The sequence below is a fragment of the Kryptolebias marmoratus genome, linkage group LG6 (genome assembly GCF_001649575.2).
Source record: "Kryptolebias marmoratus isolate JLee-2015 linkage group LG6, ASM164957v2, whole genome shotgun sequence".
In the NCBI taxonomy this organism is placed as follows: domain Eukaryota; kingdom Metazoa; phylum Chordata; class Actinopteri; order Cyprinodontiformes; family Rivulidae; genus Kryptolebias; species Kryptolebias marmoratus.
In genome coordinates, this window is record NC_051435.1 from 32,022,237 (window position 1) to 32,049,967 (window position 27,731).

Sequence of the window (27,731 nt, forward strand, 5' to 3'; positions counted from 1 at the left end):
CCGCGAGAAGAACAAAAGAGGCCGAACGTAGCCTCACACGTGCTATTTATAGACGCACGTCCAGGTGAGCTACGTGTCACGTGCGTGACTTTGTTTACATTAATTCTCGACCTGCGCGGAGCGCGAGGAGACATATCCACTTTGTTTACTGCCACTGGCAGTCAGGAAGGAATGAAACAGAACTCCTGGTGAACTGATACAGTCAGCAGTCTCAGCACCATTGGCAAAACAGTCTATGCTCAACACACATACATGTGCGTAGTAAAACAGACGTTGTTCAAGTGAGAAAATGACAATAAACTAAACAAATGGTGTCACTGAAAAGTGTTGAGGTTAAATATTAGATGGTGTTTTATAATCCTAAAAATCTATTTTTAAAAAACTGCCCTTGTTTGGCTAGCTATTATCCTAGCCTGGACAAAGACTTTTGCCTTTTTCTCTGTACTCTGTACTCTTTGATTGATGTCACAGCTGATAACCTTTAACTATTAAGTATTGGTAACTATTAGACAGAACATAACTTCAAAAATGACTTTTTTTGTTTTTTAAAGTCTGTTGTGTTAAGATACTCAGCAGAAGCTTATAAAAGGCAAGTCATTTTTTTGTCTCTCTTTGACAGGTATATTGTATAAGGGAAATGGTGAAAATATCTTCATCTCCCAGCAGCCTCCTGTCATCAGCAGCATCATGGGTGAGTTAAGAATCAATGTAACTTGTTTTAATACATATAGCTGTTTTCAGTATTGCCAATGCAGCTTTGATAAGCGTTATTCTAACTAGTGAAAAAAGACTAAGAGTCTTCAGTTTCAGTCTGTGTATTCATCTAATGGATTCATATAAAAGGATATATTTTTTTTTTTTTTTTACTGTGATATAGTACATATAAAATATGTGTTAAGTGTTAGAAATAGGTGTACATCACAGGCAATAATAAAAAGAAAAAAAAGTACTTCTTAAGGCTGGGTTCGACAGTTCATGCATTTTAAATGTACTTATAAGCCAGCATTTATTTTAGAAATAAGATCCAGGTTTACTTTGCTGTGTTGGGTTCCTAATAGCGAAAGATTCCATTCAACTTGTTGCAGATAATAAACTTTGACTCAGTAACACTGAACTCCAACATGATTCTGTAGGAAATGGTCGTCGTCGGAGCATCTCCTGCCCCAGCTGTAACGGGCAGGCTGAAGGAAACAAGTTGCTGGCACCCCTGGCTCTCGCTTGTGGAGCAGATGGTAGCATTTTTGTTGGAGACTTCAACTATATCAGAAGGATTTTTCCCTCGGGGAACGTTACCAGTGTCATGGAGCTGAGGTAAAAGGATGAGTGGTGCTGCTGGTTTAGGGGATCTTTGAGGGTCTCACAGATAAACATGTCACTGACAGATTAAAACTCATACAGTTTGAAAAAATCTACTTCAACCAGGTTTCTTGAGTGTTTAGTCCTCACACCCCACAATCTAACATACATCTGAAATCATTTTTCTTTTGATTCCCAAGAAGCATAGTTTCAAATTAAATTATTCCTTTACTTTTTTCTTATTTCTATTGTAATGTCAACCAAGCTGTCTACTAACTCATGTCTCTTCTGTGTTTTCTTGCCTTTGCTTGCTCTATATTAAAGAAACAAAGATTTCAGACATAGGTAAGAAGTGCTAATCTTGATTAACTTTTGTCTTTATTCCAAGAACAGTTTGTGTTTAAATACCAGATTTCACAATGGCTGTGTTCAAAATATTCATTTGTTCACTCTCTCACTCATTGTGCTCACTGTATATAATTGACCATATAATGGACTACCGTATTTTCTGCACTATTTGGGTGCACTGGAATAAAAGACAAACCATTAATGAATGGTCCATTTTTGAACTTTTGGCATATGTAAAGCACACCAGACTATAAGGCGCACCCTCGTGCACCTCCCAATTTTTTTAACTTCGCAGGGACTGCGCATGCAGCGCTCCATTCAAAATGGATGATTTTGGTGCACTAGCGGAGCTGGTTCGCCTGAGCTCTGTGCGACTATAACTGAGCCTTAATGCTGCAAGCGGTGCGGCTTTGTAGTTTACCAAAGTCGTATTAAAACATTACGACTACTTACATATATAAGGCGCTCCGGATTATAAGACACAGTTGTTTTTTGAGAAAATTGAAGGCTTTAAGTGCGCCTTATAGTATTGAAAATATGGTACAAGGGGATCTGAGATCAAACACTAATTGGATGTAGGTATGAACCTCAGGCAGAAATACTACGGTTTTACGGTAATTAAATAAAAATATAAATATCATGTTTATTATCATGAGATATTTCTGTCTGTTTTCACTGTGCTGCTTTGAACAGGTAATTTTGTGGGTGAAAGAATAAAGTTATGGTTGTTTATATAAACAAACTCAAATGGCAGAATGTCCTCTCTTCCTCACTGGCTACATGTATCACTATCTCACTGGTTCGTTGTTTCGCACTACTTCCTCTCCACAACACACTACAAATCCCGCCAATGGTTTTTTGCTGCCTTAACAGCATTTTGTTTTTCCATATTAAAGTATTTTGGTTTGTAGCTTCTTGTGTCTGCACTCTGGGTCTACCTTTAAAAAAGGTGACAAAATAATATCAAACATTGCTTAATATGAATGATTTTTAGGTATAATATTATAATATTGCAAAATAAAACATTTATTAATTGTAATGCCCAGATCTAAATAAGGAGGCTGAGCATGTTAACATCACTCTGTTTAAAATCAGCTTTTTCCTGAACTGAGGGCAAATCTTTTTATTCAACCTGTCATCAGATTTTTTAAATTTTTTTAACATTTTTATTTATGATATTTAAGATCAAGGTTGAAATTTTAATTCAATTACTTATTGATAAGAAACTTAAATTTTGATTTTAATATGTTGACTAAAACACCAGTGTCAACATTCCGTTTTATTTATATTTATTTATATCTCTAAAGTAATAGTACCTATATTACTTTTCTGCTGTTCTGCTCTTTGTATAGTAATGTTGAGAGTCTGACAAGCTGATGTTAGTAATTAATTAGCTGGTTATTAGCCTCTGTATCGAGCCTGCAGCAGGCTGTATATATTCCAGATGCTAACATGCTAACTTTTGTAGCTTGTTGCAAATTTTTGTTTCAAAACAGTGTTACCTTAAAAAGAGAGACAGTGTTTCTCCTCTAGTAGACGAGCCATGACTGACTGAGTTATTCTGCAGATAAAATGTACAACCAACCAATAAGATCATTTTTAGCAACATAAAAGTTTAGGGAATTCGCCCTCGGCTGCTGAACACAACTGAACGAGGCTCAGAGCGACAGGTAGGAGACTGGACTGCTGCTATAACTGGATCACAACAGTTTTTGAAAGATTTTTCAAGCTCTGCAGCTCAGACAGAGGATGAGACAAGATGGAATTACTGGATTTGTAGCAAGTCTACAAAATCACAATGAGCTGTGAAAGTTCAACCTGCTGGGTTGACTCAGGTTCCAATGCATTTTGCTCTGTTTCCACCCATGCCTTGTACAACATCTGTACATGACTTTTACTGTACCTCAGGACCAGGTCCTAGGACACTATATAGTGGATCAAAAATTACAGGTAACATTTTGAGCACCACGACAAAATGGTTGACTCACAATATAGTGAAGGAGTGAACAAATAAAACACAGCCTTTTTGTTTAGGGTGTTTTCGTTTCTGTCTTTATTGATCACCTTTTGTCTGGCCTGATGTTGTTTTTTATGAAATATAAAACTCTCATTGTGTATTTTTCATGATTCTTTCTCTCTTTAACTTTAACTCTCACTTTTACTTTCTGTGACAGGTTTTTATAGAATTGTAAGTCTTGTTGTAAAACATATTCATGAAACATAAACTAAAATACTGGCTGTTGATCAGGCCCTAATGGAAATTGTGCATCTTCTGCAAAAAAAAACTAAACTCCTTTGTGATTTAATCTGACAGCTGCAGGTCAGTTTGTACTTCCACTAATTCAACCCATTGAGGTTTTGATCAATTTGTACACAGTCTTTTTAGATACTAAAAGAATTTGTCTGCCACAGGTCTGTGCATTCACCCCAACTTAAACTGCCCAGTTTATTATTTTGACTTATATTATTAGCAGTGTGGTTAGACTTAGACATTCAGGGTTTGAGCCCTGAATCTCAAGACAGAAGAAATTTAAAATAAAGTTCTATTCAAATCATTGAGCTCCTAAAATAAGCTGAAAATTAAGTATGTTTGACTAAAAACTCAAGGTTAGGTTGTGATTTCTCTGTATTTCATGCAAGCAACTGGTGTCTGTAACTGGCATGTGTATTTTACACACTGTAACTGAGCAATTACAGCAGTTTGAAAACTTTCTACTTTTGCTGCAGAAGGAGGATGGCTCTTTAGTCAGGTATCAACAAAAAATTTAAAAAAGAATGCATCAGTGCAAACTAATACACATTACTGTATATAGATCCTTCCATCCATTCATTACACACGTAATCCTGTGCAGGGTCGCACAGTGCTTGTAATAATACATTGCATATGGTAAGTGCAAGTGTATGAAAAGGTAACCCTGGTAACTATTTTGTACCCCATTGATATGAAACAACAACTGGTACAATTTGACAGAAATATGACTTGACCAGCACCCTAATCTGACGCTGGTCCATCCAGGAGGGTTGTTCGGTTGAAAGACACTAGTAGCACAGTGATTAGACCTGTCCCTTCACAATAAAAAGGTCGTAGCTTTGCCTCCTGACTTTTCTGGGTGGAGTTTACATCTTACATCTGCAGCTTACAGAAAAGCTGGTAAAGAAAATGAATGAATGGATAAACTAATGTATTTCCTGATTTTAAAAGAACAGTAAATTTATTTGAAGATTTCATTCAGAACTGGGTAAAATGAGGGTTTGTTTTGGTGGGCCTTTCTGTACTTGTGCTGTAGCATTTTGAACAAGTAACAAAAGAGATAGAAAAGAATGGCTCATTACCAATTCAAAAGTCTTTCAATGATCTTTTTTGGGGGTGTTTTAAGACCATAAACTTCTGAGAGGGGCAGAAAAAGCCTAACCTTAGCACAAATGTTCAGGTAAAAGTAAACTGTTATTGACAATATCATTCAAATATTAAGTTTGTCATCAAAATTCACTTTGAACTTTTTTATAAAGTGGGTTCTAAAAAGATGTAAAGAAAACTTTTAGAAAAAAGAGTAAATATAAAACATGGAAGGTTATTACAGAACAACAACAAACATCACTGTTTTCTCTTTAAATCAGTCAATGAAACTAACAAGAACTTTGTGTAATTACTTCAGAAATAATGACAGTAGAAGCAGAGTACATACATAACATAAACCAAATAAATAATAAGGCATTCTCTACTTTAATTTATTTGACAAAAATGTATCTTTAGTTTTTCTTTCTACATACCAAACTCAATTTATAAATAAAATTAGTTTATAAATGACTAACTCAAACACTGTTTTTTGTACCAAAACTTATTATTTTAGAGGACCTGTACATTCTAATCTGCTACAAACTTTGACATATAAAAATGACATGAAAATAAAGTTCCCTTTAATAGTGTGGATTTAATTAGCTTATTTTTCACACTGCCGTATTTTCAAGTTGTCCTCATCTGTTTTGCTGTTTTTATTAAAGCGTGGATTATGCTGGTGTCCTTTAAATCTCCAGAATGTGACTTAATGAGATTTTTCTGCTCAGACAAAAATAAAAACATGCTAATTGGCAGGTGGGTTAAAACACAGTGACAGGTTTTTTTTATCTGCTTTAATTAACACTCTGTCACCGTTTGCTGATTGTCACTGATACTTAAGGTCAAAGCTCAGTACAAAGGTAAACTGAAAGACTTTCTACAACAGTGTGGCAGATATTATCATCATCATCACAGAGCTAATATATTTTTTACATTAACACTGTCACTTGACAGAGCTCCACTAAATATCAGGCTTGTATCTTAAACATGCACAGGTCCATGGTGTTCCTCCCACAGCAACACACAGAGCAGCTTTTCTCACTTTCTCTGATTCGTTTAATCAGCACGAGCTCTCTGTGTCCATCTCTACACCACAATGACACTATAATCATTTTTATTGATACTCTGTCCACACATCAAAACAGTAAAATACTTTCAATGAGTGTGTAAATCACAGATTAACATTTTTGTCAAAATGAACTAGAAACAATAATTCATTAAAAACAGTTCAATGAATTATTTGTTTTTGTGAAGACCCAGTATGTGTTTTTTGGTTGTTTATGTTAAAAGGATAGTTTGACTTTTTTGAGGTTGGTTTCAGGGGAAAAGTTGTGAACAGTTAATATCTTACTTATTGTAAATAGCCTTTTGAACGGCCTTAGATGGGGGGGAGTTAAAGTGACACGCTAATGGCTAGTCTGAATGCAGCTAAGGCCAAACTGAAACGCTGCTGTGTTCAAACAGCTCGACTCCAAAATTTCATAGATATTCCTGGAGACATTATCATTCAAACCTTTTCATAACCATCATATTCATATTACATGGTTGTTTTAAAAGAAATATAATATTTCTTCAGGTAGTGCGCCAGACTTCATTGGATGTGCTACAGCTATCTACTGCTGCCTTTATTTGAACTTGCAAATAACCATAGAATGAAGGCTGTTCAAGAATTTATAACATGTAAATTATGAAATGTAGATGTAAATGCTGACTTTGAATTACCTGGAATAGCTCTTTAAGCTTTACCAAGTGATCTTGGAACCCCTGACCTTAGTTTTGATGCTGACACTTCCTGTCTCCTTGTCCATCACTGCCATTTGCAGTAACAACCCTGCTCACCGGTACTACCTGGCCACCGACCCAGTGACGGGGCATCTGTATGTGTCCGACACTAATTCCAGAAGAATTTACCAACCCAAGATGCTCAGTGGTGCTCGTGATCTCTCCAGTAAGCATCAGTTTTCCAACCCTTCCTCTCCCACCATGCACTCACACACGCCCCACTCAGCAGAAGCCTGTCTCATTAATTCAATAAACAGTTCTCTTGAATAAATATGTTACCTCTGTTCATGTGTTTGTTCAGGTAATGGAGAAGTGGTGGCTGGTACAGGAGAACAGTGTCCTCCTTTTGATGAGGCAAGATGTGGGGATGGAAGAAAAGCCACAGAGGCACAGCTTCTGGGACCAAAAGGTAAACATGCTCACACGCACAGCTTCATAGCTACGGTCACTGAAGCGATTCAGAGAACTACGCACACAGAGTTGCGTTCATGTTCACATTAAAATTTGTCCTGGATTTTAAACGAGACTATGGTGTGCTCACCCTGATTAAATAATCAGACTCAAGGCCTTCTACATTCCTGTCGGAAACCAGAAAGACGGTGGATGTCCACAGCTTTGGTTCTCCATTGTGAGTACTTCAAAGAGCTTCTTTACTCTTATAATGAGGCAGTGAAAGAGGCTAGATCCTCTTATTTCAGGATTCTTATAAATCGTAGCAGAAAAAACCCTAGGGTATTATTTGACACCGTCAACAGGATCGTGTCTCCTCTACCTCAGCATGCTGTATTACTTACTGATGATGGCTTCAACACGTTTCTTAATTATTTTGTAAATAAGGTGATGGACCTGAAATCTAAAATCTCCCTGAGTTCTTCTCCTTATGTTGATGGTCCTTAGTGTCTGGACTCATTTACTTCTTTTTCAACAGTTACACTTCATGACCTTGCTACATTTATTGGGAAATTGAAACCCTTGTTGTGCTCCTTAGAGATATTATCTTCCTCCGTCTTGTCTGAAAGTCTCACCAGCATTGGTCCCTCATTGTTGTTAGTCATTAACAGCTCACTGAGGCAAGGTTGAATTCCATCCTGTTTTAAACAAACTGAGGTATCTCCTCTTCTAAAGAAACCCAAAATTGATGTCAGTTATATTGGTAATTATGGGCCGATTTCAAAACTGCCTTTTCTTTGTAAATTATTAGAAAAAGTTGTAGAAAGTCAGTTCAGATCTTTACTATGTAAGTTACAAATTTTTTACCTTTTTCAGTCTGGCTTTCAAAACCTTCACTCCACTGAGTCAGCTCTTTTGAAGGTTTATAATGATCTTTTATTTTGGCTTCTGATACAGGGAATTGTTTCATAATAATTTACTTGATTTCAGTGCAGTCTTTGACTATAACATTTTACTGAATAGGCTGAGGCCTATAGCTAGTCTCTCTGGGAGGACTTTTTCTGTTATGGCAAACAAGTTCACCTCTAAGATTGCCTATCTAACCTGTGGGGTTCCACAGGGGTCAATTCTGGGTTCATTACTATTTGCTTTTTACATTCTCCCTTTAGCTGGCATCTTTCAGTCCTTCAATGATATTTCTTATCACTTTTATGCAGATTATATTTAGTTGTGTATATATATTTTAAGCCTCATCAGCTAGATAGGCTGTCCAGCTTAGTCCACTGTTTATCGCAGATTAGTGATTGGCTTTCCAGCAAATACCTTGTTTTAAACACCAAAAAGACTGAGACCATGATTATAGCTTCTCCTAACCTATACAGAAATCAGTCAGGCTCTTGCTTCTTTTTCCCAACTCTGAAGTCTAGCATTTGAAATCTTGGTGTAATATTCAATTTATGTCTTGGCATTTATTCCCATGTAAAATCTCTGTCTTGTTCCTGTTTCTTTCATTCAAGGAACATTTCTAAACTGCAACATATGGTCTCTCCCACTAAACTGGAAAGACTAGTCCATCCATTTGTGTCATCACGTTTTGATTATTCCAATGCCCTGTTGCAGGTTTAATAAATTATCTCTTTCACAGCTCCAAGCCATACAAAATGCTGCGGCCAGACTCCTGACACATTCTAGCAAGCAAGCTCACATTACCCCCATTTTATATTCTTTACGTTGGCTACCAGTGGATTTTAGGATTTCTTATTAAATTCTTACACTGACATACAGAGCGCTAATCAGTCAGGCACCAGATTATGTATGTAATCTTCTTATAAAATATACTGCTGCTCACTGTCTTCGCTCAGAGGCAGAGAATCTTTTAGTTGTTCCATGCACCAGACTGAAAACCAAGAGGGACTGAGTCTTTCAGTCCGCAGCACCAAGGCTGTGGAACAGTCTTCCTACAGCTATGTTTAGTTGACTCTGTGGACTCTTTTAAAAAGCACTTAAACACTTTCTTGTTTAAACAGGCTTTCCGTTGAATGTTTTTTATTGTTTTTATTGTCTTATTTTACTTTTTTTATTGGCACTTGTTTCTAATAGTTATTTTATTGTTTTTTTTGTACAGCGCCTTGTGATAGTTTGGTCTGTGAAAGGCGCTTAATAAATAATCTTTACTTACTTGCTACTTACTCACAACTCTTGCTCCTGAAGCTTGAACCTTCAGCACAGAGGAAGGGATGCAAGCACAGTGTGGAAGTAACTGAAGTACATTTGTATTTGTTTTGTGATGTATTGGGATGGAACACAGCGGGCAGAGTTATCGACTGGACTCCACTTAGCAGTTAACCTTCCTCAGAAGGTTTTTGTAATCTCCCTAACAGTAAGAGGAGTGAAACCTCACAGTAACACAGCTGCACTTTGATTCCATCAGAACCATCTGTTAATAACACTGAGATGCATATTAGGAATGTAATGTATATAAAATGTTGGTGGAGTTCCACAAATGAACTTCTCTGCTCAGTTTCTCCCATATGATTCTGTGAAGTTTTGTTCGGGACTGTGCCAATCTGTGTTGTTCCAGTATATTAGTTTTGATTTCTTAGCAGTAAAACTGGTGTGCTCAGTGTCATTGTCGTACAACATTACAAACCTTTTCTCAAGATCAGTGTTTCTTAAACTTTTTTTAACCCATGAAAGAAACGCTCACGGACCACCTGAATTGAAATAGCCTCCTGAACAATATGACACCATCAACAGTTTATTATATACAACCTAAAATGAAAACAGTATCATTCACTGAACCTACTCACTGTTGTTTCTTGTGCCATCTTAATTAGAAGGGTTCTGCTGCTTTTTTCTGTACTATGAGTGACTCAGTGTCTGGCTCCAAACTGGAGAGTTTCAGTCTCATATCATAGTCCACACCGATCCTGTTGCACTGCTTTGTTTTCAGGCCAAAAGGTGTAGAAAATCCAACTTCACAATTGTAGATGGATGGAAACAACATCAACACATTCAGAATGGAGTCAAGCAGCTCAGGATGCTCAGGTTGGATGTGGGGCTAAAAGTCAGTCAAACCTTTCTCCCTGAAACTTGTCTTGGGTGTCCCACCTGTTGCAGTTTCCACAAGGCTGTCAACCTGTCTTGGTGAAATCCTGGAACTGGCTTGCTTGATATGCATTTTATCCCCAAATGGATTTCTGATCCACTCAAAGCTTGCGTCTAAATCTGGGAAATATATTCTCAGCTGTGAGTGGAAGTTTTGCAGATGTTGCTTGAAGGATGCAAATGTGCTCTCATCCATGTCCTCTCCATCAGCAAGGATAAAATCTGTGAGTGTCGAAAAACTGTCAAATTCTCTGCAATCAAGACGGCTATACCCCAATTCCATCTTGAGGTGTGTGTGGCTTTAATTTTATCTTGGACATTGAAGATGGTGACAGTTTTTCCTTGCAGAGCGACATTTAGAGTATTAAGAGTGCTGAAAATGTCACCTAAGTATGCCAGCTTTGCAAGCCACTGGAAATTGTGCACCCTGTCATACAGGTCATCAGTATGGGCCATGAATATCTCACAGTTCAAATAGATGGGTAAGAACTTTATGCGCAACCACCAGAGAATTTCTGTAAGAAAAAGAAGCTTCCTATTTCATCAAACAGCGCTTTAGAAAACGTGTTCAGTGGCTTTCCTTTGATCATGGTAACTAGTTTCACAGGCTAGTCCAGAACTGATTTTAGGCACTGGCATTTTTTTCACGGCTGGCTTTGGTGTAAACGTCTCACCAACGGATCTTTGACACTTTTACCAACTGAGCCACAGGGCGGCTGTGTCTCTGTGGTTACAGTGGTTAGTTCAATGAGAGAGTTGGAGGTTTGATTCCTGGCAGCAGTCACATGTTGAAGTGACCCTGAGCAAGACACTGAACTCCTTATTGCCTTCTATGTTTGCCCCATTGGTGTATGAATGGAGTTTAGAGCACTGATTAGACTCCATACAATGAGGGCACAGATTGTGTTGTAAAGCGCTTTGAGTGTTATGGTTGGCTAGAAAGGCGCTATATAAGTACAGTCCATTTACCATTTTATGCATCGCCAAATGGGGCCATTACAGAGAGAGATTCTGTCAGTTTTGCTGCTGGTTTTCTTACCAAGCATTTTATTAGATATCACTTCTCACCTATTGAATGAGGTTTTCCTGCTTTTGCAATCAAAAGCAATACCCCATATGAAGCCTCTGTAGCCTTTGCGTTTTCCCCAGGTGCAAAAACTGTGACATCTCCTTCATCATATGCTTCTTCAATTCATGGCTTTTTCTTTGAAAAGATCTGGTAGGTTTCCCCATGTACTCCTTGTGTTTAGTTTCTAATCGGGGTTTTAACTTTGTAGGTTTCATTGCCTCTTAGCCAATGTTTCATGGCACACAACACAATGTGGTTTAGGATCCTCCTTAGCTCTTTTGAGAATGTTGCTAAAGCTAAACCACAGTCCTCATGGGACTGCAAGTGATGCTTGCTGAACTGACAATGCTTGCATTCACATCGGCTAGTTGCACTTTTCTTGTTATCAGATGTTTCATTGGGTTTTCTTTTAAGCAACTGTGTCCTAAGCCATTAATTCATTGTTATCTTTAAACACAATCCCAAGGTGGGCTTACTGTATGCTTCATACTTTCACAAGGTCACGGCGAATAGGAGGCTGTTTTGTCATAAAGTTTACGTCATAAATGTAAGACGTCAAAACAACTGTACATTAAAAAAACGTACTTAGACATACAGTGACAAAACAACTGTTTGACGTTGTCCATCCATCCATTCGTCCATCCAGTCATCTGCCACTCAGTTAGGGTTGAGTGGTGCTGGAGCCTGCTCCTTGGGGCAATTCAGAGTATCCAGTCAGGCTGAACGTGCATGTTTATGGACTGTGGGAGAAAGCTGGAAATTAAATATTTAACAAAGTTTGAAATAAAAATACCATGGTGACCAGATACAGTATTTTTGTTGTTGGTGGTGGTGTTTATTTGTTTGTTTGTTTTGTGTTTTTGTTTTGTATTTTGTATGAGTTTCTCCTTTGTTGTTCTGCGACTGACACCACAGGAGAAACTTTTTTCATAATGGTTGAGGATGCTGCCATCTTAAAGCTGTTTCAATTCTTTGTGTTTGTGCTCCCACAGGGATTGCAGTTGATAAAAATGGGCTGATCTACTTTGTCGATGGAACAATGATCAGGAAAGTGGATCGTAATGGAATCATCTCCACAGTGCTGGGCAGCAATGACCTCACTTCTGCACGACCTTTGACCTGCGATACCAGCATGCACATCAGACAGGTGATATGCAGAGAAAGAAAATGGTCAGCGCATGGTCAAAGCAAATGATCCTTCAAAACACAATGGGTTGAAAAAATATTTACCCTCTTGTTGTTTATTCTATTCTGTTTCCAACTTGAAATTTAAATGGTTTTTCATTTTCTATTCAAAGTATTAGACCTACACTAATACCCCAGATTACTAAAGTTAAATGATGGAAAGACACAGCCAGCCATCCATCTATGCATACATACATACATGCATCACATTATTTCTATCACAGAGCCACCTAAGGACAGTCATTCACACTCACACCTAGTGACAATGTAGAGTAGCCAATTAACAAGCATGCGTGTTTTTGGACTTTGGAAAGAAACCAAAGTAATTGGAGAAAACTCACACATGTACAGGGAGTACATATAAACTCCACATAAAAAAAAAAAACTTCAGTCAGGAGTCAAAACTGTGACTTTCTTGCTGCTAGGCAACAGTGTACCACCACAGACACCATGTCTGAGGCAAATCTCTCATCATGAAGCATGGTGGTGGCAGCATCATGCTTTGGGGGTGTTTTTCCATTAGCAGGGACTGGGAAATTGGGCAGAGTTAAAGCAGAGACAAATGGAGCAAAATACAGAAAAAGTGGAACATAGAGTCTTCCAGAAATATGAGACTGGGAGGAATGTCCACCTTTCAGCAGGACAATCATTCTAAACACTCTACTAAAACAACACTCCACTCCAACTAAAAATCTCTGGTTTGATTCCGTTTTGAAAGAATTGGAGATGTTTGGTCATGAAGAATGGACAAAAATCCCAACAGTTGCATGGACCAAGATGAAGCAAGGCTTAGTGTGTCTGAGTGTGTCTGAACCTATCTATCTATCTATCTATCTATCTATCTATCTATCTATCTATCTATCTATCTATCTATCTATCTATCTATCTATCTATCTATCTATCTATCTGTCTGTCTGTCTGTCTATCTGTCTGTCTGTCTGTCTGTCTGTCTGTCTGTCTGTCTGTCTGGCTGGCGGGGGGGCTTTGTTTGTTTTACAATTAAAAATAAAATTTTAAAAAAATACATCCATAAACTTGTAATTATGTTGTAGAATTAAAAAAATAAATTTCATTTCCATTTAAATTCTAGGTTGTAAGGCAGCAAAACAGAAAGTGTATCAAGGGGGTGAATACTTTTGCAACTCACTGTAAATCTAAACCATTGTTCATGTTATTCTTTGCGAGGCATGGAAAAGTAAAAGGGTACTTTTCTTTTTTATTTTACCCTTATTTCCAGAGTGACAGTTAACAGTATTACACATGTATATATATATCCTCGAAGACGGGAAAAGGGAAAAAGTCACCTATCCAGTCAGACACACTAAGCCTTGCTTCATCTCATGCTTGACACATACTGTCTCTATAACTTGCAGTTAACAGTTAATAGTTTCTGCATTAACAAGTTTGACCAGTGTCACATAGCTCCATTTATATTTCATCCTTTAGTTCAGGTTTCATACACTGAGCACATCAGGATACACAAAGGTTTTCCTGCTTTTGACAGAACAACACTATTAGTAAAAATGGATCATACCTCAGTGCACCTTTCAAAAATGATCATTTGTGTCTACTCCTAGGTTCGATTAGAGTGGCCCACAGATCTAGCCATCAATCCCATGGATAACTCTATTTATGTCCTGGACAACAATGTTGTACTGCAGATCACTGAAAATGGACAGGTACTGAACAATGACATCAGTGTTTGTTCTCCCTTCTCTTTGGAGTAATGTGGACAGTACAAAAACATAAAAAACATACACTTAATAAATTACTGTTTTATTCTAAACTCCATTTGATGTTTGGTGTTGTGTGTTCAGGTTCGTATTGTCGCTGGTCGGCCCATGCACTGCCAGGTACCTGGCATAGAGTACACTTTGGGTAAAAGAGCGGTGCAAACCATGCTGGAGGGTGCCTCAGCCATCGCCTTGTCCTACAGTGGTGTCCTTTACATCGCAGAGACTGATGAGAAGAAAATTCACCGTATTCGACAAGTAAGCCACTGGATCTCATCTATATATCTATACTCCAGCAGAGAAACATTCTCAACCACAGTAGTATACAAGAAGGATTTGATTCTAGCTGACAGTGTGTGCTGTTAAAGCTGGTATCTCACTGGCTGTGACTAGTTGGCAAATAGCAATCATGAGGGAGTCTCCAGAATGTCTTGTTACATTCACAGTGGTTCTCATCTTCCTTGCGTGAGTTGCAGAGGTGAACGGTCTTGTCACTTAAATTTTGAACATGTTCATAAAATTTGTGTGATAAATTTTCTCTGGAAATAGTCACAAAGTTGTTGTGGGCATGTCCAACCTGTCTTTAGAGCTGTATTTTGACACCTGTACAAGAGCTCTTCTCTGATAAAAAGCATCTGAGGCAAATGTCCTGATGGTAATAATCATTATTTAAAAATTGCTCCAAATCCAAAATCTTAATTTCTAAAGTGTACTCTAACAGAAAATAAATCATAAACACAGGGCATCTGCTGCGGTGGGTACAAAATGAGCCAAGGGGAATATGACATGGACTGACATGAACAACAAAATAATGTGCATGGCCAAGAATGCAGTTTTTAAGTCGTGCACACAAAAATAAGCTGTGTTAAAACTCTGCCACATGGCTTGCTGGTCACTTGTTTGCAAACACTGAATTCAGTGAGACCAAAACAGAAAATTCACTGATTTGCTTGAAATTTTGAGTCTCCAAGTTGTCTTCAACAGCCACAGCCCAGTAAAATACCACCTTAAACAGCAGAGGCCAGATATATCTGTTCTGCTTTATGTCCGCTTCACACTGGATGTAACAAATTAGCCAGAACATGGATGGTCTTTGCAGGATCTTGGCAATCAATATAGGCACATATTAAAAATGCAGTGGGCTTTTTATTATGCATCACAGGTTGTGGAGGTTTTCAGCATGGAGAAAATGTCCATAGCAAAGTGGTTTTGTCATCATGGTGACAATATATCAGTGTCCTGGGTGTAGCTTGGTGGCATCATGTCTATGACATGGCCCGATCATGACACTGGTCTGAGCCATAACTGTGATCATGAAACGGTCATGGAAACAACCTACATTATATCCAGAGCTGTGTCCTGATGCAGTCTGAGAGTGTCATAGCAAGGTGGAGCTTATGGTGTGGTGTGAGTATCAACAGGGTAACATGTTGCTGAAGTGTAGTGCATGGTAAGTGTCGGAAGTGTCCTGGGGACCTGGGAAATGGCAAGAAAAACCTATTCGGTGAGTAGTGTGCATCATGATTGCCCTCATACTTTAGAAGGTTTTCCAAATTTTCTCTGATCCATGCAGGCATGTTCTAATTGGCCATGGGATCATCAACCAGTGTGAAGAAGGTCTAAGACTTGACAAATTCTTAAATAACCACTAGGCATCGGCCACTTTCTAGTTTCAAGGTATACTGTACTTTTAAAAAGTCAGTGTGAAAACCACTCTATTTTCTGTCATACGGTTTCTGCAGTTTAAATGCCTTTAAGTGAGAAAGCAAACAGTGCAGGGGTTTTTTGTTTGTTTTCTTTTCATCATATGTTTACATCATACAGAGCTGGGCTCCCCTTCTCCCCCACCTGCTGCTGGGAGGTGTCAGCTAGTTGTTTGATGGCCATTCTTCTGAGCTTTTCTCCTCATTAAATAAAGACAATTTTTTTAATAGTACACTGCTAACAAAAAAACACACACAGTCATTACCTGTCTACCTAAGGAGGGACACAAATCACTCTTTACGGTAACTCTGTCTTGAAACAAATGCAAAAAGCTATGAGAGTCAGGGTGTCTGTTGGTAAAATAAACAACCCGCTTCAGGCTCACTACAACTCGGCTAATTAACTAGCTAACCTCAGTCTGTCAGTGTTAACCTCCTCTCATCACCTTAACCAGACAGACTCTTGGAAACATTTTTAACTCTTACTTGATTTGTAGCTGGTAACTAGCTTCTCATTTTAAATGGTTTTATTTTTTAGTGTTCTTGAAAATTCACAATATCTTAAAATACCTTTTTTAAAAACCTGCTGGCTCTCTGGTGATTTAAATTTAATTTTGTGATAGATTAAGATTTCAGTCTTGGTCTGTAAAATATCCATGTCTGATTTCAGTCATGATAAAAACAGTTATTTTTATTATATTAAAATAATATATTATCTATGGTATGAGTAAATAAATTTAAATAATCTAGTGTCATTAAATATCTGATGATGATTTTAAACAAGCAGCCGAAAAAAATAAATAAATAAATAACAGTTGAATTTCTATTTTTAAACAAAAACAAATTGATCATGTAACATATTTTAAATGTTTATTGAATTGTTTTTTTGTTTGTTTTTTACAGCATGAAGTTGTGGTACAACCAGCCCATGCCTACTGACCAAAGAAAAATGTCCTATCATTTATGTTCCTTTTAATTTCTTTTTTACTTTGTTTCCTCTTTCTCATTCACCATACCAGGTATCAACTGATGGAGAAATTACCCATCTAGCTGGTGCAACATCTGACTGTGACTGCAAGGTACTACACCTCTATTCAGCCAGTATGAACATCAGTCTGATCTGTTCGACTCAACAAAGAATCAGTTTGGCTGTGTGAATGTTTCCTGGTAACATTATGTTCTTTACCTTCACTTTCTGCTGTCCTGCAGAATGATGCCAACTGTGACTGCTATCAAACAGGGGACGGTTATGCTAAAGATGCCAGGCTTAATTGTCCTTCATCTTTGGTGGTGTCTCCAGATGGGACACTGTACATGGCTGATCTGGGAAACATTCGGATTCGAGCTGTTCGACGCAACCAACCACGCACTGGTATGTGTTATCAGCAATTTCATTCAATTCAGTTCAGTTTATTTATATAGTGCCATATTACAACAGAAGCCATGTCCGGGCACTAAAAAAAAGTCCAATCATAAATCCAATTAAGATCCAGATTCAAATCCAATTCACAGTCAATTCAGTTATTATAATACAAAACATTCACATACAGTACATTATAAAACACCAATTAGTAAAAAAAATGATCTATCTAAGGAAGCCAACCGATTGGGTCAGAACTTCACTTTGTCTCAGTCTCCCTTCCTGAGCAGCCGAGAGGTGACAGTGGAAAGGAATGACTCCTTTTTAACAGGAAGAAACCTCCAGCAGAACCAGAACCAGGCTCAGGATGAGCCATCTGCCTCGACTGGATGGGGTTTTAGAGGACAGGAAAGACAAACACAGAAGGACTGGTCCAGGTGTAGTTTCTATTGAACGAAAGACAAAGAAAAACACAGGTTAATGTTACCAATAATTACAAATACAAACATGGAGAGTAGAGACAGCAGCAGAGAGAGGAAATGTGATCAGTTTGTCCTCCAGCAGTCAAAGCCTATAGCAGCATAACTAAGGGAGAGCTCAGGAAACCCAGTCTAACCCTAACTATAGGATTTCTCAAAGAGGAAAGACTTAAGCCTAGTCTTAGAAGTAGACAGGGTGTCAGCCTCACAGACAGAAACTGGAAGTTGGTTCCACAAAAGAGGAGCCTGAGAACTGAAAGCTCTACCTCCCATTTAGAAACTCTAGGAACCACAAGTAAACTTGCAGTCTGAAGACAAAATATGGAACAAGAAGATCTTTAATATAAGATAGAGCTTGGTTGTTGAAAATTTTTTATGTTAGAAGGAAGATTTTAAATTCTATACATGCAATGATTACATCTGTTTAAAGGTGATGCTGCTTTCAGTTTACACACAAGACATGTTGAGTTCTGGAGATAATCGCAAAGTTAATCACAGCAGTAACAGCATGTAGAAAGTAAAGACAGGAGAGAAGCAGTGGTGGTCAGTGCATCATGGGACATCCCCCATCTGTGACACTAAAACCATAAATGTCAGAATGAGTCCTGAACTGGTGGAGGTTCTGCACCTATATCACCTGCTGTTGCTTAAACACATCCTCTGAGAGGCTAAATATTCAGCATAGTTCTAACTTTTAGTTGTAGTTACCAATCACCCACTTCTGAGCTCTTTATTAATATAATTCAGCATCTTTACCTGAGTAAATGAGTGAATGATCCGTCCAGCTAAAAAGAACTGAGTGGAAGGAGGTGAGAAATCTATCTTACTAGTAGAACCAGTAGAACAGACTTTAACACTTTTAGTATGCCTTATTTCTATTTTCTTTTAAAAGTGACCCATTGTTCCACATGTAATTGTATGATTTTTGTGGTTTTATGGAAAATAAGAAGTTTAAAATAGATTAACGAAGTCAGGAGTTCTTCATAAGTCAGAGTTTGTTCTTTTTCTGTATTCAGGTTCTTTGGCTTCAGGACCCAGATCCTATGAAGTGGCCTCACCAGCCTCTCAAGAACTCTATGTGTTTGATGCAAACGGGACTCACCAGTTCACTTTGTCTCTGGTTACTGGAGACTATAAATACAACTTCAGCTACAGGTTGGTTTGTGTGGACATAAGTTTATCTAATTGTTATTCCCTTATTACATTTTTATTCTACAAAAATGTAATCATTTTTGCATTTTGCATTTACTTTTTTAATCCCCAGCAATGATGAGGATGTAACAGCTGTGACAGACAGCAGTGGGAACACTCTTCGGATTCGTAGAGACACCAACAGGATGCCTGTACGTGTGGTTGCTCCTGATAATCAGGTGAGAAATGCAGGTTTTTCCACTTTCTCAGGCTTTCTGGGACTTGTCTAACAATGTTGACTTTTTAAGTGTGAACACAATATGAACATCCATTATGTTTGTTTTCTGTTTGTAGGTCATTTGGCTGACCATTGGGACTAACGGAGGTCTAAAGTCTCTCACAGCTCAGGGTCAGGAACTGGTTTTATTTACTTACCATGGAAACAGCGGCTTACTGGCAACCAAGAGTATCCAGATTGGCTGGACTACATTTTATGAGTGAGGAGAATTATATTTTTCATGTGAATTCATTCATTCATTCCATTCTATTTGTACAAGCATGGCAGTGTCTTTTTACTTCATAAATGAAAGCAGAGAAATTGCATTTTATGTGAAAGTGTGAATGCTGAGTGCTCAATGGCTTCTGAAAAAGCTAAAACTGAGTTGAGATAAAAGAAATAGAACAGTAGCCAACAAATAAAAGAAGCGAATAAAGCTAAAAGAAGCAGAACACTAGCTAAAAGGCAAAAGAAGCAATATGTTAACTATAAGCTGAAACTACATAAATGGTAGCTAGAAGCTTAAAATAGCAAAATGCTAAATAGTAAATGGCTTTCACTTGTATAGTGCTTCATCTAGTCCAAGGACCCCAAAGCGCTTTACACTACAATCAGTCATTCACCCATTCACCCATTCATCCACACACTGATGGTGGTAAGCTACATAGTAGCCACAGCTGCTCTGGGGCAGGCTGACAGAAGTGAGGCAGCCATCACACCAGCGCCACCGAGCCCTCTGACCACCACTAGTCAGCAAGGAGGGTGCAATGTCTTGCCCAAGGACACAACGGCTGAGACGGACAGAGCTAAAAGCAGCAAAAGGCTAACTAAAAGTAGCATAAGAAGTCAAAAATGCAGCCAGTTTGCTAAAGTAGATCCCAAGGAGAATAATGTGTTTGAAGAAACTGAATAGATCTAATTGTAATTCTATGGGGATGATAATTGTAAATGAAGTTAAATATTCTGAAAAGTATAAAAGTTACAAAAACCTGTTCTGTATTGCCTTTAATTTAGTATCAAGTTTAGGCCAAATTATTGGAACAAATACCTTCTTGTACTATATTATATACTATAAGAGAAGACTTCTCTTTTGACTTTTTGGATCAAATGTTCAGTTTGGCCTATAGAACATAGTTTACAGTTCAAAGTAGAATAAGACTGAACACTATGGCTTTTATATATTTTTATTTTATATTGAAGTCACCAGTTGACAAATCCTACCTTACTGTACATGGCCATGTCCACTAACAAGGGTGTTTTGTTTTTCATTCCATTTCTGTGAGGGTTATTGTTTGTTTTAAAAGGAGTGTGGAAAATGAATCAGTCCCCCCCCCCCAGTTTTATCAAACCCGTATTGAACATATTGAACAACAACACTGGTGGGGATTTCTCTGAAGAAAGGGAAGAAGAAATGCTTCAACCAGGCACATCACACTTTGAGTCAAGTGTTTATATGAGATTCTTGAATCCTGGCTTCAAACAACACCAACGGGGACGTGTCTGATGATACATTTTGTGGTTTCTTTTCTCTTCTCTCCTGTTTTTTTTCATGTGGGACTGATTCAGCAAACTAAGGTTTGGTGTGTGGCAGATTCATTTCACATTCTCATCATTGTGGGCAGACCTGTGAGCATGTAGGGTTTAAAATATTCTTTCTCATTTAGCAGTGAATGACATTTCAGGTGTTAAATTTGTGGCAATATTTTTAAAGCACGTTTTGCAGATAGCGTTTTTCTTGTCAAATTCAAACTGCTGCTCAATGATAGTTTGAGTGCTGATTCTTTTTTTTCTGAACACAAGTCATTTGTTTGTTAATTTACCGTCTCTGAAAACTCATTAACTCCAGCGGGCTGCATTCCTTCCTTTTCTTTCGCCTGGCCTGTCCTCTTGCTAACACTGTGTGAGTGTGGGTTAGTTTTCGGTTGTGGGGAGGAGTGTTCGCTCAATCTTAAGCGGGCATTAGGAGGTTGTGGAAAAAAACTTAGCTCCCAGTTATGTGGCTAAAACACAAAAATGTATACTTGATGTTTAAGACATCTCATATGAAACAACACATAATACACCAACTATATTTGATTTATCACCCACCCTTAAATAAAAGGAGCAGCCTACTTATTTATAACACCTCCAATTATTATTTTCTCTTAGAAAGGTTTAGAAAGTCTGTGTTCAAATGACAAAAAAAATCCATAATTGTCAGTGATTTTTGAAGTGTTTTTACCTTGAGAGCTCATTCCCAGTTGTGAAAAGATTCTGTTTAGATAATGATTTCAATCGGCTTTAAACATTTAAAAGTTCATTGTATCAACAGACTGCCCCCACAACAATACAGAGGCAGATGTATGTGTGAGTGTTGTGCATTATTTTAAGTATTAGAGTCATAGCAGTTTTCACAGAGTGCCTTACAGTAATGGTTCCTAATGGCCCATTCTTCCAACTCCTGCATTCGCCCTGTTCTTGTAGCTATGACAGTGAGGGGCGTCTGACAAATGTGACCTTCCCTACTGGTGTGGTAACCAACCTCCACGGAGACATGTCATTAGGAGCTGTTGCAGTGGACATAGAGACATCGGGGAGGGATGATGATGTTTCCATAACAACAAATCTGTCATCAATAGACTCCTTCTACACTTTGGTGCAAGGTAAGGTTCTGACATGAATATGATGTCTGGTAGAAAGAACAGCAACACTAATGATAATGATTTAGACATTTTGATGTTACTTTCTACTAATTTTCTGTTTGTTTGGGTTTTTTGTTTGTTTAAATGTGGTCAGTGCACAAAAACAATGATGTCAGAAACTAGTTCCAAAGTGCTGAGCATATGCTGCCATACAATACAACTAGAATCAAAACAAGGAAAAATCATATGAAATGAGTACAAATAGCTAAAAAAAATTGTGTATATGTTTGTAAACATGCACTTACAGAAATTCTGTCAAGGTCAGCTGGAAATAAAAACCAACACATAGAAGTATGTTTTAGCCATAGCCTTAAAATGTTCAAGCTTCTGATATGGAGAGGCCAAGCATCCCATAACTTAGGATCAGCAACTGAAAAGGCTCTGTCACCTTCAGGTTTTAGTTTGAACATTGGGACATCCAGAAGGAGCTGAGGTGTTGACCTCAGTGCTCTAACTGGAGCATGATGGTGCAACAAATCAATTGTGTATTCAGAGTTAATTCCTTGGAGCATTTTAAAAACAAGTAATAAAATCTTAAACTGGATTCTGAAACTGGCAGGAATCCAGTGTCGAGCCATCTCTTACCAGTTAGTGGGTGAGCTGCTGTATTTTAGACTCTCTGCAGGCATTGAATAGACTGATTTAACCTATAATATAAAGTGTTGCAATAGTCTTAAGTCCTCCACATCTGAAAGAGTCAGCTGAAGGGGTTCGGACATCTGATTAGGATGTCTCCTGAGCACCTTCCTCTGGAAGTTTCCAGGCCTGTTGCACTGAGAGGAGACCCCAGGGCAAACCTAGAACTCTCTGGAGGGATTATGTATCCTCTCTGGTCTGGGAGTCTTCAGGAGGAGCTGGAGATTCAATGAGAAGAGAGAGTATTAGGTTTTCCTCCTAAACACGACCACAGATAAGAGGGAAAAGATGGATGGATGGATGGATGGATGGATGGATGGATGGATGTTTGACTTCTCTGCTGCACAGAGTCAAACATCCATCAATCACAGAAATCAGCAGTGACTCAGGCCCTGTCTAAAAAGCTCTAGATCTGTTCTTAAACTATATGTTTCTTTGGGAGCATAATTATAACAAAAACACTGTAATTCACCACCATACATCCCCACTAGATGGCGAGAACATTAACATTATATTAAAATACAGCCAATACTGCTCTATTGTTGTTTGGTTGGTGATGATGGGAAGGCTGGTGTGTCATCAAAGTTTTTTAAAATCTCTACTTTGAAAAGTGTTTTTAAAAATAAAACATCATGTGTTAACACAAACTAAGTGGATATTTTCAACTGTGCACAGTATTATATTTGTGGAATGTGTATTTATTTATTACATTCTTATTTATAATATTATATTCTGTTTATTTTAATGTCCTACATTTGTGTGAAAGAAGGTCCTGCCTGATAGTAGATCAGAGGTAAAAATGAAGAGAAAGGAACAGTCTAAACAGCCACAGCAAGGCTTACTGCAAATATACAAGTGACATTAATCTGTAGAGAAGTCAGGTAGCTGTAGGTAGCTCAAATTAGCAGGTTTAAACAAAGTTTTCAGAATTTTTCTTGCCTTGATTTCCTTTTTTTCTGTTCTTTTTCCTAAGTTTTCCTAATTTGGGTGCTTTGAATTTTGTACATTAATGTTTCAGTAATAACTCCTATCTTTGCTTTTTGCCTGTCTTGAGCAGATCAGCTTCGGAACAGCTACCAAGTGGGTAATGACCATTCACTGAGAGTCATCTATGCTAATGGGATGGACACACACTACCAGACAGAGCCACATATACTCGCAGGTATGTCCTCACATCAGCCTCTAATTAAAATTAAAGACCTAGCATTCATTAAAGGAATGCATATTACCCAGCACTTTTCATGCCACGGTTTTATACTAAAATCATCTTATGTTGAGGAGGGACAGAGTTGTTGCCATTTTGATTAAATTAAGTGCAATCTTATGCAATATCTTTCATGATCTCATGTGTAGAATATTTGTAACCTTGTGTGATCTGTTAGATCCTGTTCACATTTGTGCTACAATCTGTCTTTAGCTCACCAACTCCAATCTTTTAACACTAAACACAGGTCTGAACTCCCACAAAGTGCATTTAAAAGATTTTCACTCAAACCACCTTTGAAGGTGGTTTGGACCCTTTGTATCTGCATATGTTTGGTAGTCTGAACAGTAGTCCATACTGATCTTTGATGTTGGACCTCCTAGTAAACTCAGGTGACCCCCCCACAAGTAGTTTTTACCTCGACGTATCAGGGTTTTAAAAAAAAAAGTCTGCTGAACTGCATATGATTATTGATAATTAAACAGCAATCAGTGGAAAAATTCTGAAGTTGCTGTTTCATCTAGTTATTTGTTTTTTAGTTAAAAGTTTTAATGAACTCTTTATTTGTATTCTTCCTAACAGAAAGCTGGTTTTTTTTCTGGATGTTATTATTCAAAGTGGATTACAGGACATAAAATGGGTGATTTTTTTTTTCTGGATTTCTTTGGTTTTAAATTTGTTTCAGTTGTTTTAAAGTTTTTGGACTGCGGCTGTGGTTCACTGTCAGTTATGTGTGTTATGTCACATTATATTCACCTGATTAAACACAGAGCTGATGTTACATTAACAGTCAAGCTGTAAAACAGTGCACCGTTAACCTGTGGAGGATTTTTACACATTAAAGTCTTCAATCTTTGCTCTGACACTGAGCTCTCTGCTGCCACTGATCATTTTTGTTCCTTCATAAAAAATCAACTGAAATGGCTCTAAACTATGTTAATGTTAAAGTACTAATATAGTTCAGATGTCTCTGTTTTACAGAAACCTCAGCAGGTCTGCTGAGGTCCTGTTTGTTGCTCACTGGCAGACTTCTGTGTGACGGGGCTGTGAGTTTATCTGCATACAGTGTGACTAAATGACTATTGGATTACAAAATGTTTTGGGATACACATTTTACCACCAAATGTGAACAGTGGATTCAGACCTGACCACATTAGTCAAATCACAAATTCAAACCAAAAGAAAATGTGAACAAGCAACTAGTGCTTGGAGTATTTGGTATGAATGACTTTACTTTTTACTGAGGTGTAGCCATTTTTGTGTAGGCTAAGGTTGATTAGCTGTGGCAGCAATCTTAAAATGGGCTGACTCCAAAACTTAATCAGTTATAAAGTTACAGCCAGTAATTACGTTCTCCGAATTTCATTGAAATCCATTCAGTTCATAATTTATTTATTTTGCTAACAGATAAACAGGCTTGACTTTAACAGTTATTGCCTAGGTTTCAAGCAAAGATGTTGTACAATGATTTGTGCTCAGAGTATGTGTTGGGGATAATTCTCAGCTACTACATTTTTTTCAGTATTTGTAAAATTGGCTGAGTTACACCGATTTTTCGTTTTCTAAATTCAGTTGGCTGTAGCAGTCATTTTGAATTGTATTGACTCCAAAAGTTAATCAAGTGATTACTTTCTGAAAGTTTCATTAAAGCTAATATCTCGCTGGGCTGTGACTAGTAGGTAAATGGCATTAATGAGGGACTCTCCAGAATGTCCAGCAGTGTTCAGTGTGGTTTTCAATTTTCTCATGACACTTACAGAGGCGTGCGGTCCTGTCACTTGAGTTTTAAACATGTTCAAAAAATTTGTAAGACAATTTTTCTCTCATAGTCACAGAGTCGTCATGGTTGTCTCCAAGCTGTTTCCAGAGCTCTAGAGCTGTGTTTTGACATGTGGGCGTTCTCTTCTGACAGAAAACATTTGAGGCAAATATCCAGGTCTGAAAACCAATATTATTTATTGAAAAACCGCAACAATTAGTTTAAATTTTATTTTAATTTTTAATTTAATTTTAATTATTAATTTTTAAAGTCAATGAGGGAACAAAATAAGCTGAGGACCAAAGTGGACAGAGGTGAACAACAATCATGTTTACGGTCAAGAAAGGAGTTTAACAAGCTATGTTCACAAAACGAGGTCAAACTAAATTTTCAAAAAACATTCAAAACACAACCACACATCTTGCTGGTCATTTGGTTGAAAACACTTCAAGTTCAGTGAAATTGCCTTTTTTTTCACAGTTTTTCAACAATTTTTTCACCTTCTAGTCTCCAACAGCCACAACCCAGCGAGATCCCTCCTTAAAATTCATTCAGTGGTTCATTAAATATTATTGTAACATTACAAACAAAAAAAATCTTCCACAGGCACGGACCTTTGACGGGAGGCGATAATCACAGGGAGCACACTGTATTCATGATTTCTCTAAAGTATTGTAACAAACTGAATTACAGCAGAGGTAGGGCAGAACCCCTGAACAACACGTCGGACCTGAGGCAATCATAGACTGACATGCTTCCACTTTTTAAGAAAAAAATGGAGAGAAAAAAACCAACATAAACTGACAGACTGTGCAGTGACAGACAGCAAGCCACACACACCAGCACCATGTTAATTAAAGACGAGCTCAAAATAGCAAAAGGTTAACGAAAAGCTAAAAGTACCAAAAGACTAGCTAAAACTTACAAAAGAAAAAAAAAGTGCCTGTCACCATGTCAGTTTATAAGACAGTAGTGGTCCTCCACTTATTTATCATTCACAAACACGAGCCAGCTTTTCTAACATGAAGCTAAATGAATTTTCTAAACAGACCAGCTGGATAGCTAAAATCAGTGAATACCATCTGCTGTAAAAACTGCTAGTATCATGTATAAGGCATCGTGCATATTGTAATGCCGTATGCTTTTTAGAGCCCCACGCTGAAGGTGAACGTGGAGCAATAATGGTTTTGACCGTACCTGTGTTCTTTTGTCAGTATCTTTAGCAAAATACCTTATGTATCACTACACAGGTTTTCATGAAACTTTTCCAAAAGTAATTATTGGATAAATATATACTTTACTTTTAACATACATAATAATATGATGATAACATAATATATTATGGTAGCACAATCGCTTAGGGGTTAGCACTGTTGCCTCACAGCAAGAAGGTCCTGGGTTCAAACCCCGGGTTGGACTTGGGGTCTTTCTGTGTGGAGTTTGCATGTTCTCCTCGTGTTTGCGTGGGTTTTCTCCGGGCACTCTGGTTTCCTCCCACAGTCTACAAACATGCATGTAAGGCTGCCTTCAGCCCAGGCCTCCCTTGAAAAAGAGATCTGTGATCTCAATGGGATTTGCCTGCTTAAAAATAGGGTTAATAAATAAAATATAACATTTAACGTATACATTAACTTTTAGAGTCAATCTGATTCAAGATGGCTGCCATGGCAAAGCAATCTTAGCAAACACAAAAATGCCTATACTGCAGTGAATTTTACAGATGCAGAGCTAAAACTGATCATGGTAGTAGCTGACATTCATTCACAGAACAAACTGCTCTACACTTTATGCACCATATTTGCTCAAATCTTGTGCATTGACAGTCAACCATATCTGTTAGCAAAATATCTCAAGAACCACAGGACAGATTTTGATGAAACTCCCAGAAGCTAATCACTGACCGCACATATAAAACTCAAACGCATTTGTAGTCAACCCAATTCAAGATGGCTGCCACGTCCAGATATTATCTTTACACCCATCTTCCTCCAGAATGTGTCTGGCCCCCCGGCACCACATAGCAGGACATTACCTGTCCGGATCACTACAAGGAAAGTTACAAAAAACAGAAACACAAAAAACAGCTGTATTAATTCAAACCTCAAACTGATCCCGTCTGAAGGAACCTCAGACTGAAGAACTTTCAGCCCCCAAGTCACTTAAACTGGCTCTTTTAAATACCAGATCTCTCTGTGCTAAAGCTCTATTAATTAATGATTTCATCACCGAGCATAATATTGATGTTTTATTTCT

General features: G+C 37.8%; 1 protein-coding gene across 14 annotated transcripts in view; it reads left to right on the plus strand.

Annotated features, from left to right (window-relative positions):
- The window catches only part of LOC108245298 (teneurin-3), a 401,662-nt gene that overhangs the window by 350,845 nt on the left and 23,086 nt on the right, over positions 1-27,731 (plus strand). For 11 of the 14 annotated variants that reach the window (XM_017432073.3, XM_017432076.3, XM_017432082.3 and 8 more), the window contains 15 exons: positions 620-691; positions 1,134-1,311; positions 1,621-1,641; positions 6,805-6,929; positions 7,065-7,172; positions 12,323-12,477; positions 14,093-14,194; positions 14,333-14,506; positions 16,971-17,030; positions 17,161-17,323; positions 18,807-18,945; positions 19,055-19,160; positions 19,276-19,418; positions 21,662-21,840; positions 23,573-23,677. In XM_017432073.3, coding sequence (XP_017287562.1) covers positions 620-691; positions 1,134-1,311; positions 1,621-1,641; positions 6,805-6,929; positions 7,065-7,172; positions 12,323-12,477; positions 14,093-14,194; positions 14,333-14,506; positions 16,971-17,030; positions 17,161-17,323; positions 18,807-18,945; positions 19,055-19,160; positions 19,276-19,418; positions 21,662-21,840; positions 23,573-23,677 — 1,830 coding nt within the window. The remainder of the gene's footprint in view (positions 1-619; positions 692-1,133; positions 1,312-1,620; positions 1,642-6,804; positions 6,930-7,064; positions 7,173-12,322; positions 12,478-14,092; positions 14,195-14,332; positions 14,507-16,970; positions 17,031-17,160; positions 17,324-18,806; positions 18,946-19,054; positions 19,161-19,275; positions 19,419-21,661; positions 21,841-23,572; positions 23,678-27,731) is intronic. The other 3 variants (XM_017432077.3, XM_017432081.3, XM_017432090.3) reach the window with 1 other exon arrangement.